We start from the raw sequence: 9,869 nt of genomic DNA, 5'->3' as shown, positions 1-9,869 counted from the left end.
ATCTTCAAAGTTGGATTACAATTTAGCCCCTGCTGTAAATTATTAATTAAAATTTAATAAAACGTAAAACATCTAATATAATAAATATTAAGTAGTAATATTATAATTGCCACCCATTAAATGAAGAATTTAAATTACGTACTAAATGTGCATTCTAATTACCGAGAAGGAAATTTTCATCTTCTAATCTTAACCTTTTATCTTCTTGTTACATATATCCTTTAATCTCTTACAGAAATTAAACTTATCACCCAATTAATTAGTGATAATATCATACTACAATATACTTAAAGCTATTTCCATATCTCATTTGCAGCTAACGTTTAACATTTGACAGAAATTACTTTTATTATTAGATTGTTAAAGTGTCATTATAATGCTTGGCCAGCATTGAATGCTACTTCAGTTCTTGTAATTATTGGTTAATCAATACAAATAATAAAGAACATTACGAATTTCCAATAATTCATTTATCATGGAACCATTCCACCTCCTAAACTGAAAAACTTTTTGTTTTCTTCCGTTACTAAATTAAATAGATAAATTGTCTTATTTGATATCTTAAGTTTTGCTCACTAATCAATTTATATAAATGGACTTATAAATAAAGAGTACGTATAACCTTCTCCATTAGAAGAAGCAATAAAGGCAAGCTGCAGATTTATGCCAGGTGTGTTCATTTTTTTTTTATTTTTTTATTTTTGGTTGCTTTCTGTTCCTGAAAGTTTATATTCTAGTACATACAATTTCTTTTAAGAACCACACTCTAATGTTATTGTTTATTCATAATTGAGGCAATGAGTTCTGGCCAGACTAGATCTTTTTTGTAATACTACTTATTATAGAACCAAACAATTTAAAAGTTCAAATTGAAATGATGTAGTTGTACCTCCTAGGATATTGAGAGTGATCGTTGTATGTAGTAGTGTATCATGCCACACAATCTAGATTACTTGATATTTAGAAACTTCTGTAATTAGCAACAGGAATATATTTTTGAAACATTATGTATCGTGACTATACTTCGAAACTGGTCTGTATCAGTTTTTTTTCTTGCAGAAGAGTTTTCTTTCCTGTGCTTCTTTGTCTTTAACCTTTACTTATCTCTTTTTTCTTTTTTATTTCCTTTTAATCCAAAGAAAAAAAAAACTCCCAAACAATATTGTAACTATTAATTACATTTCTCTCGGACCACCAGAGTTGCAGGATTAACTTGATGAAGGCAGTGAATAGTACCAAGAATAACTGTCCCAAAAAAAAAAAATGGATAACGTTAAGAAATTAGTTGTTTTAAGATATGAATAATATAAGTTGGTGCAATTTAAATGAATTACGGAATGAAATTGAGAAGAAGTTAGACACAGTTTATGAAAGAAGTTGAAACACTAGGGACAAGGCTACCACTGAATATAGTATTCCCTCTGTTCCAATTTATGAGACATATATAGTCTGAATTGACACAGAGTATAAGAAAGAAATGATAACATTTGAAACTTGTGGTCTTTAAACATGTCATAGCATTTGTGTGACTATAAAAACTTTTCATGTAAAGGCAAAATGGGAAGTATAAAATTAATTGTCTCCAAAGATAGAAAATGTGTACTACTCCCTCTATTCACTTTTACTTGTCCAAAATGATTCTAAAAATAGATTTTCACTTTTAATTGTAACTTTTAACATATAAAGTCAAGACAATTTCTTTTTTCCTGTTTTTATCCATAATATTAAATACTCACTTCAAATCATTTTTCAAATCCAATAAAAATATGCACCAACTAATATGGGTACATTGGTAAATTATGCACTTCATTTATTAATTTCTTACAAAACATGGGTCAAGGGTCTATCTAGGTATTAAGCCTTTATTAATTTCTTAAGGGGTCACTACTAAAAAAACTGGAATTAGCTACGAACTTTGTCGCTAATAGTCATATTCCTTGGAAAGTATAAATAGGAATAGCGAATTTTCCAAGAGAAAATGTGTATTTGAACAAATATTGGAATGAACAAATATTGTCACAAAAAATTGAACAGACGGGGTAACAATAGGCCCAGCATTTTTAGTGCCATTGTAATAGATATATGCCAGTATTTTTTGTGCCATTGTAATATATATGCCAGTATTTTACCTTTGTTAGGCAATAAGGCCTCCTATTAGGACTTGTTGCGCATATATCGTTCCATAAAATCATCAGCAAGTTGATTTGGTTTTCACTTCGCGAAACAATTGTCCTTTCTTCATGTTGGACTTCTGAAAATTACTGGTATAACAATGAGTAGAGTTAGTAACGAAGATTGATCTAACAACATAAAAAGAGTATTTACCAAAACACAAGCATATATCAGAGTTCAGTTTCACTTTTTCATGTGGTATTTGCAACCTATACTCACTTGAAACTTCTTGAAGATCCTGGTTTATCCCTCAAACTCATCCCTCCCAATTGACGTGCCAAGTTGTCTTCTCGGTCATCATGAGCCGAGCTGGTTCTTGAGACAACATTTCCATCAATTGGCCAAGTCATTGGAAATACAAAGTTCCTACAGAAAATGAAGACTTGTGTAGTCAGCATTTCAATAATCCAAAAATATATACAACTTATATATATGCAGAGACGACTAGACATAAATTTAGATCAGAAAAAATAACTAATACATGTTCATGGAGTACTTCCACTATTATTAGGAAGACAACAAATTAACTTACATACACAGACAATATAAAGAATTTTTACAGCCTACCTCAGTTTACTACTAATTAGTTGCACTTGTTATGGTAAAGTTACTAGTCGTTATCTTTTAGGTGACCTGAATTCTTTTACACTATCAGTGTACAAAAGCTAAATAAACGACAAGACAGCAATTTAGATGATCAGAGAAAAAAAAGATATTTTGTACCTTTCCACACGTTTGTATTTGCAACAATTCATCATATCCACTGTATATTTACTAAAATGGATGTCAAGGGCCTTTGCCAACTTTGGTATATGATATCCTGGTAAAATATCCCATATCTTTAATACTTGAACATACATCGATTTCTGCTGCTGAATATCTATAGTCCAAATCAGTTTTAGGTGCTTGACACCATACACCTCCAACGGTACAGAAGAATTCCCGCCCTTGTTGCTGAATGTGCTATTCTTTTCCGACTTACGCCAACCACTTGAAAGTTTCACCAAAAGGGAAACCACTTCCTTGCCGATCTCCACATCCTTAATTATAGCGATGGACTTTGAGAAATCCTCGCTAAATATAACCTGTTTTGTTGTAAGAGCAAATATCCTTTTATTTCTCAATTTGAAAACAAAATTTAAGATTAAAAAGACCACAAAACACTAACACTGAAATTTTGGCTTACTTTACAAGCAAATTCCAGATTTAAGAAATAAAATCTAAGATTGGAAAACTACTTCTTGAACATGAATTGCCCAACAGTTGTTTGTATAGGCATAGGGGGTAATGGGGTTAAGTAAGGTCTATAAATTTTCAAAAGTACGCAATTGACTCAAAGAAAGAGTGAAAGAGAACGTATATATTCATCATAGGCCAAATGAAGCAGCATACCTTCCACTTGGCTGTTTGGAATATAGAGGAGTCCGTTCTGAGTAACATTTCTAGCTGGCCAAATTCAGTGGTGGCATTCAAATTTGCTTGATTCAATCGCTTGTCTTCAGTAACATCAAAGTAACAGCCACGAGCCTTGGCGTCAATGACTAAATTCTTCCATATGGAACCACTGTTAACCAAAGTTGTGCCATTTCCCAATATCCAAAGGCAGTATCTACATAAGCCAAGGAAATAATTAAGAACATGTTCATCAATTATCTTCTTGTTAAAGAGGAAAATATATAAGAATAGCCGATTCGAACCAATCGTTGATATTCAAACATTTTGAATTGTAGTAATGTTGACCACCAAATTAGTACCTTGCTCGTGTTAGTGCCACGTTAGCTCTCTGAAGATTAGAGAGGAAACCAACTGATCCACCAAGATTACAACGAACAGTAGAGATAATTATCACATCCTCTTCACCACCTTGAAAACCATCAACGGAGCGTACGTTCACTGAGAAGTCACTCTTAACATCTGTGCTATATGTCTTGCCAAGAATTTGTTGAATAGCATAAACTTGAGCCTTGTAAGGAGATATACAACCAACACGAACTTTTTGTTTTGAAGAGACAAATTCTGTAGGTAAGATAATATTATCAGGCCTGCCAACACATTTGACATGCAAACCAAGATACAGTAGAGAAAACTAGAAAAAAATTATCTCAAGCAGAAAATTAGGTCCTGGAAGGATAAGAGTGTTACCTTTGTGAAGGTTGGCAAGTATCTCAGCTACAACGAAAGCTTCTGCCTTATTTCTCGTGCTGTGTTTGTCATCAACCTCCTCACTTCCAGTACTTACGTTAATGAATGAATAGGAGCCAAACATACTTCCTTTAAGATATCTCTTCTCATATTCTGCTCCTTTCACATTCGGACCATCCATAATTTTCTTCTGATAGAACTCTCTATTCGGGAACATACTTATTTCCGGATGCATCCTATATTGAACATTGAGAAGGTGCTTCTTGTGTCCTAAAATTACTAGCCTTTCAAATAAGCTCCTGCCGAACTCTGCCTTCTCACAGATCTGTATATAAAAGATCAATAATTTTAAAAACAAGTAATTTTAAAAACAAGTTGTAAAGAGATTAACTAATAACCTTGCTCTGAACCATTGCAGGCAATTGTTTCTCATCTCCGATGAGTATAGCATGGCGGAGACCGGGGAGTTGTAACGGAATAGTGGATTCACATTCTTTCAGCTGAGCGGCTTCATCAATTACCACCATCTCCATTGGCGTCATTCCTTCTGTATGCAACTTCGTTGAGCTAGAAGCCGTGCAGAAAATCAAACACGCACCTTTCAGACAAAAACTTCGGATTTGGTAGTCCTCGATGAAATTGGGAAGAGAGATACTTTCGTTAAGAAATTTCAATACTTTTATGCATTCTGTTTTCATTGCACGAATATTAAAAAGTCTTGTCTTATTCCTTGTACAAAATCCCAGTATAATTTCTCTTAATCCTTCAGATGGTTCCACAGTAGCAGACAATTTTCCAAGAGTTTGAAGCATCTCAAGTAGTCTGATCATTTCCTTTGCTACTTCCAGTGAAATGAAAGAAGTAGGTAGATGTGTGTACAAGCCCGTTAGGCAAAATATTAACTGGTTGTGGATCCATTTGAATCTTTTGTTAACAAACTCCTCAAATGTCCACACAACGGCTTCTTTGTTGCTCGCCTCCCCTTTATTCTTGACCTTGTTCGCTTCGTCAGTTGCTTTCGAGTTGTTCCTCTTTTGAGAATTTTGTTTATCGTTCTTCTTGTTCTCTTTTAAGGTGTCAAGGACAAATTTCTTCCACAACTTACTCTTTCTATTTTTTTTGAGTCCTTGGTCGTTGATCTTTCCATCTTTTTCGCCCAAAATAGATTCTTGACTAGTAACACTTCCTTTTTCTTCCTCTTCCTCATCATCTATATCCTCAGTATCATCACTGTCATGGTCCTTATCCTTTTGCTTTTCTAAGTACTTACGATATTGCTCTTTGGGATCCTCAAGCAAACATATCATTGACTGTATACCAATTCTCCAGCCATTATACGGAGACAAGCAACTAACAAGAGCAGCAACACGGTTGTCAAGAAATACATCGAACAGATCTTCATGATCATCGATCTTCATTCTTTCCCCATTACCAAATAAGACGATGTCTCCTAAACCATATGTGTCATATTGTGGAAAGTGTTGTACATTCTGCATCAGCCTTTTTGTAACTCCTAACACAGCAATGTTCGTGGGTGCACAGGTCAAAGTTCTGCATTTCATCTGTAACAGGACATAAAGTAAAGAGGCAACTGTTTTGGTCTTCCCGGTTCCGGGAGGACCCCAAATTAGCTTTACCATATTCCGGTGAGCACATTCTCTTGTAGCAATACAACTTACAACAGCCTCTTGTTGAGCATTGTCTAGCTCAAAGGACTGAGCTATGGCTCTTGAAATTGATAAAGCAGCATTAGTTTTAGGTTCTCTAACGGAGCAAAGGGAGCAGTCAACTTCACCCTACAAACAATTGAAATTTACTAGACCTCAATAAATGTAAACCAGAAGCTAGATTAACTGTGTGATTTCACGTATCGTCACTATAGCAGTAAAGTCAAACAAAGTACTTTTTTGTCACACTATACTCAACATAGTAAAGTCAAACTATTTATTGTCACATTAAAGTTCAAGAAGGAAAGAAGGTGTTTACTTACAATATCCGGATCACTTTTCAACACGGTCTTAATGATCTCCAAGTTTGCATTTTCAAGGTCTGAATGCAATGCATTCCATATTCGAATATTCGTTGTTAAATTAGAAAGATACACGATAAAAAGCTTGTCCCCATGTTCACCCTTTGCCCTATCCGGTTTCTGAAACGGAATAAGCTGTGAAGATAGGATAGGTATCCTGTCTGAATCTTCATTTTTCATCCCTTGAACAATAGCAATGAGATAAGATCTCTTAGGCCTGTTCAAATCCTCAATTCTTCTTGGTCTCACATCTGTTAGCGCGATCAGATCACCAACCTCTGGCTTGTATTTCGATTCATTTTTTGCTTCACTTTTCTCTCCTTCTCCCTCTTTAGTTCTTTTCAACAAAATATTGTAATATAAACCTTTGGGAGGCTTAAAGTCTTTTGATATTTTAACATCAAGAACCTCGAGTGCAGGGGCTCGCCAAACTGTGGACAAATTTGAGAGCAAATCAGCATGTGTTTCTTCAACAAGTGGAGTAACGAATGACCTCAGGTAATGATCAATCGACTCAAATGTCTCTGGAATAACTTTAACCTGTAATAGACAGAGAACGGGAGATAGGATTAGTAACTTGGCCAATCACACACAAAGGGAAAAGAAAATACAAAATGTTTCAAGAAGGATATAGAATAAGAAACTAGAAATATCCAAAGAACATAAACACAAGCGGAAAATAGTGCTGCATCTTGATTTCGTTAATACAAATTTGAGACTCTCCAATGTGCAAGGTTGTACACCTACTTCACTCTTAGCCAATACAATTAACTACAAGATATGAGGCTCTTTGTGGAAACTTTAGAGTTGCTGTGAATCATTGTCTATCCAAACTTATTCACGGCAACCCCTAAGTAACTATTCATGATGACTTTAGTAGCAACTACTGATAGATCTCCACAAATACTTTTTCAGCCAAATTCTGTTCCTTAACAGAAATAAGAGAAATTTAAGACTCCACATTCATGGCAACCTAAGTATAGTCGCCACTAAAGTGTTACTTTATGTGTCAACTACAAGTCTACAAGGATCACCATTAATACAATCACTTCCTAGGGTAAATTTCATGAATGGTCACTTAACTATCATTTGTTTTTTTCAAAGTCACTTAACTATGTTTTCTAACACAAAAGTCACATAACAATCGCTTTTTTTTTCACTAAAGTCACTTAAGTATGTTTTCTAACACAAAAGTCACACCTATTAAAAATCAACTTCCAATGAGTAATATTTTTTTATTTTTAATTGGATAGATACAAACTCAATTAAAAAAAATTGAGCAGATCCAAAAGCCGATCCAAAACTCATATCCAGATATTAAAATACCAAAGGGTGAATAAATTTGAAAAAAACAATTAGCACAAGGTTATGTTTTCGATGAAAATAATAAGAGTAATAACTATTACTCCGTATAATTCAATTTCCTACTATCCAACAACATGTAACACTTTTCAATATACAATATTGGAAAAAAGGCCAATAAAATTCAAACATTTTTGGCTTGAGAGCCCCTAGAGAGAAGGGTCGTATATTTGATGAAGGGTTGGTTTTGCTTTTTTAATATTTTAATAAATGCATGAGTTTTGGATCGGGTCGATTCTTTTTAATTGAGTTTGTATCTATTAGATTAAAAATAAAAAAAATATTTAAAAAATATTACCCATCGGAAGTTGAATTTTTCTGTAGGTGCAATTTTTTGTGTTAGTAAGCTTTGTGACTTTTGTGTTAGAAGATATAATTTAGTGACTTTGGTGTAAAAAAGTGATAGTTATGTGACTTTGGTGGAAAAAAGTAATAGTTATGTGACATTTGTGTTAGAAGACATAGTTAAGTGACTTTGGTGAAAAAAAGTGATAGTTGTGTGACTTTTGTGCTAGAAAATATAGTTAAGTGATTTTGGTGAAAAAAAGTGATAATTAAGTGACTATTCATGAAATTTACCCTCACTTCCTATAGCGACCTAAACAAAGTGTCATGTAAACTATTAGCACTACTTTTTACAGTGATTAGTTGTCACAAAAGAACTTATTTCTTGTAATGATTCAACACAAGGTATGATTGTGCAATAAACATAAAGGCTTCTACAACTGCAAAACAGACAATTGGAAGTTGGAAAGGATCATCCTGTCCAAGCATCGAAACGCCTTCCATATTGTGGATGTGAATGTTAATTAAAGATTCAAAAATGAAGAAAATCCCACATGTGATCAATAACAACTATAATAAATGCGCAGATTTTGCCAACACTACTTGCTTGGCTTACTAGAAAACTACTTCTGGGCATGCATATGCAATGGCAAATCCAACTACTGATTCACATTTTGTCCCTATATTATTAATACAAGATGGAATTAGATATACATTTCAGAACTTAATCTCTCAACTTAGAACAAACAATGTCTAAATTGTTAATCCGGCATGTCAGCATATGAACACAAAGAAATTAAGATCGTGTCTTTGTAAGATTAATTCAAACCTTGTCTCTGTAAAGATCTTTGTTCAACACATCCTTTAAAGACCAAGAAAACACCAAATCCACTAAACCAGGAACTTTTTTCTCTTTTTTCTTGTTTGTCGTGTTTGCCATCTTCCCTAGTAATCAAAAAAAAAAAAAAAAAAAAAAGAATCATCAATCATCATCATGCAAGAACAAATAGAAGGAAAAATTAGAGCTTTACCTTTGTCTTTATTCTTCTGGGATATATTATGAGTTTTTAATTACTTTATATTATACTGTGTAATATAGTAGTCATCAAAATAAAAAAACAAACAATATCATCATCAGCATCATAATGCAAGAACAAATAAAAGGAAAATTCAAGACTTTACCTTTGGTCTTTATTCTTCTGGGATTATGAGTTTTTGATTACTTTATGTTATAGGTAATATAGCAGTCATCAAAATAAAATAAAAAACAACAACATCATAATGCAAGAACAAATAGATGGAAACTTCAAGACTTTAATTACCTTTGTATCTCTTCTTCTTGGATTATGAACTTTTAATTACTTGCTAAGAAAATTTTCCAGGGCTGTGATTTATGCAACTAAATATTCTCTACTGCTGCATTCACCAAAAATGATGAAAGTTATAAGCAAGAATGAGGAAAGTGATAAGGAACTTTAATGTAGCAAATTAAAGCTCCAATGAAATTGCAGAGATATAGCTTTCTTAGAAAAAGAATTTTTTTCGTACAATCATAGGATAAAAAGGAGAAAAAGTATGGAACAAAGATCACAAAGACCCAACAAGGTTGACGAGGAGTCAACAACCTAAATATAGAATTAAAAAAACATAGATATATTTTGCTTACTCAAAGCTTAAGGAAAGTTATATATATTAATATTCCATATATGTTGGTGTCATTATACTGTAGCAAAAGTTGAAAAGATTCCTAAGGCTGCAATGAAGGTAGAGGAACATGTTGAGAGAAGCTACAAGGAAGACTTACAATCGAAGTTATTAGGCCAAATAAAAGAGGAAATTAGCTAAAAGGGGTCTTTATAAAAATGAATTGAGGTATATG

At 33.3% G+C, this 9,869-nt stretch overlaps 1 protein-coding gene across 3 annotated transcripts; it reads right to left on the bottom strand.

Annotated features, from left to right (window-relative positions):
- Positions 1-1,155: 1,155 nt before the first annotated feature.
- On the bottom strand, positions 1,156-9,579 carry LOC132037692 (probable helicase MAGATAMA 3). Of its 3 annotated transcripts, none has more exons than XM_059428257.1 (10): positions 9,313-9,579; positions 8,820-8,935; positions 6,305-6,883; positions 4,713-6,110; positions 4,315-4,639; positions 3,927-4,188; positions 3,565-3,781; positions 2,896-3,257; positions 2,392-2,538; positions 1,156-1,245 (listed from the first exon to the last, which is right to left on the bottom strand). In XM_059428257.1, the coding sequence occupies exons 2-10, from the start codon at positions 8,928-8,930 to the stop codon at positions 1,209-1,211; spliced, it is 3,438 nt and encodes a 1,145-aa protein (XP_059284240.1). In that variant the 5' UTR covers positions 8,931-8,935; positions 9,313-9,579; the 3' UTR covers positions 1,156-1,208. The 3 variants fall into 3 exon arrangements, with proteins under 3 accessions (XP_059284240.1, XP_059284241.1, XP_059284239.1); XM_059428258.1 differs by lacking the exon at positions 1,156-1,245 and adding an exon at positions 1,995-2,261 and having other exon boundaries at positions 2,382-2,538; positions 9,313-9,578; XM_059428256.1 differs by lacking the exon at positions 1,156-1,245 and adding an exon at positions 1,995-2,261 and having other exon boundaries at positions 9,313-9,577.
- Positions 9,580-9,869: the final 290 nt, after the last annotated feature.

The sequence above is a fragment of the Lycium ferocissimum genome, chromosome 11, assembly GCF_029784015.1.
Source record: "Lycium ferocissimum isolate CSIRO_LF1 chromosome 11, AGI_CSIRO_Lferr_CH_V1, whole genome shotgun sequence".
Classification (NCBI taxonomy): Eukaryota; Viridiplantae; Streptophyta; class Magnoliopsida; order Solanales; family Solanaceae; genus Lycium; species Lycium ferocissimum.
This window is presented reverse-complemented; position numbering and strand designations above follow the sequence as displayed.

Bases quoted from the DNA above. Each gene is read 5' to 3' on its own strand.
- LOC132037692 (XM_059428256.1), bottom strand. From the start codon at position 8,930: ATGGCAAACACGACAAACAAGAAAAAAGAGAAAAAAGTTCCTGGTTTA. The intron at 2,539-2,895 runs GTACAAAATATC...CATTTTCTGTAG, and splicing joins AAATACAAACGTGTGGAAAG to GAACTTTGTATTTCCAATGA. The intron at 2,262-2,391 runs GTGAGTATAGGT...TTGTTATACCAG, and splicing joins GGATCTTCAAGAAGTTTCAA to TAATTTTCAGAAGTCCAACA.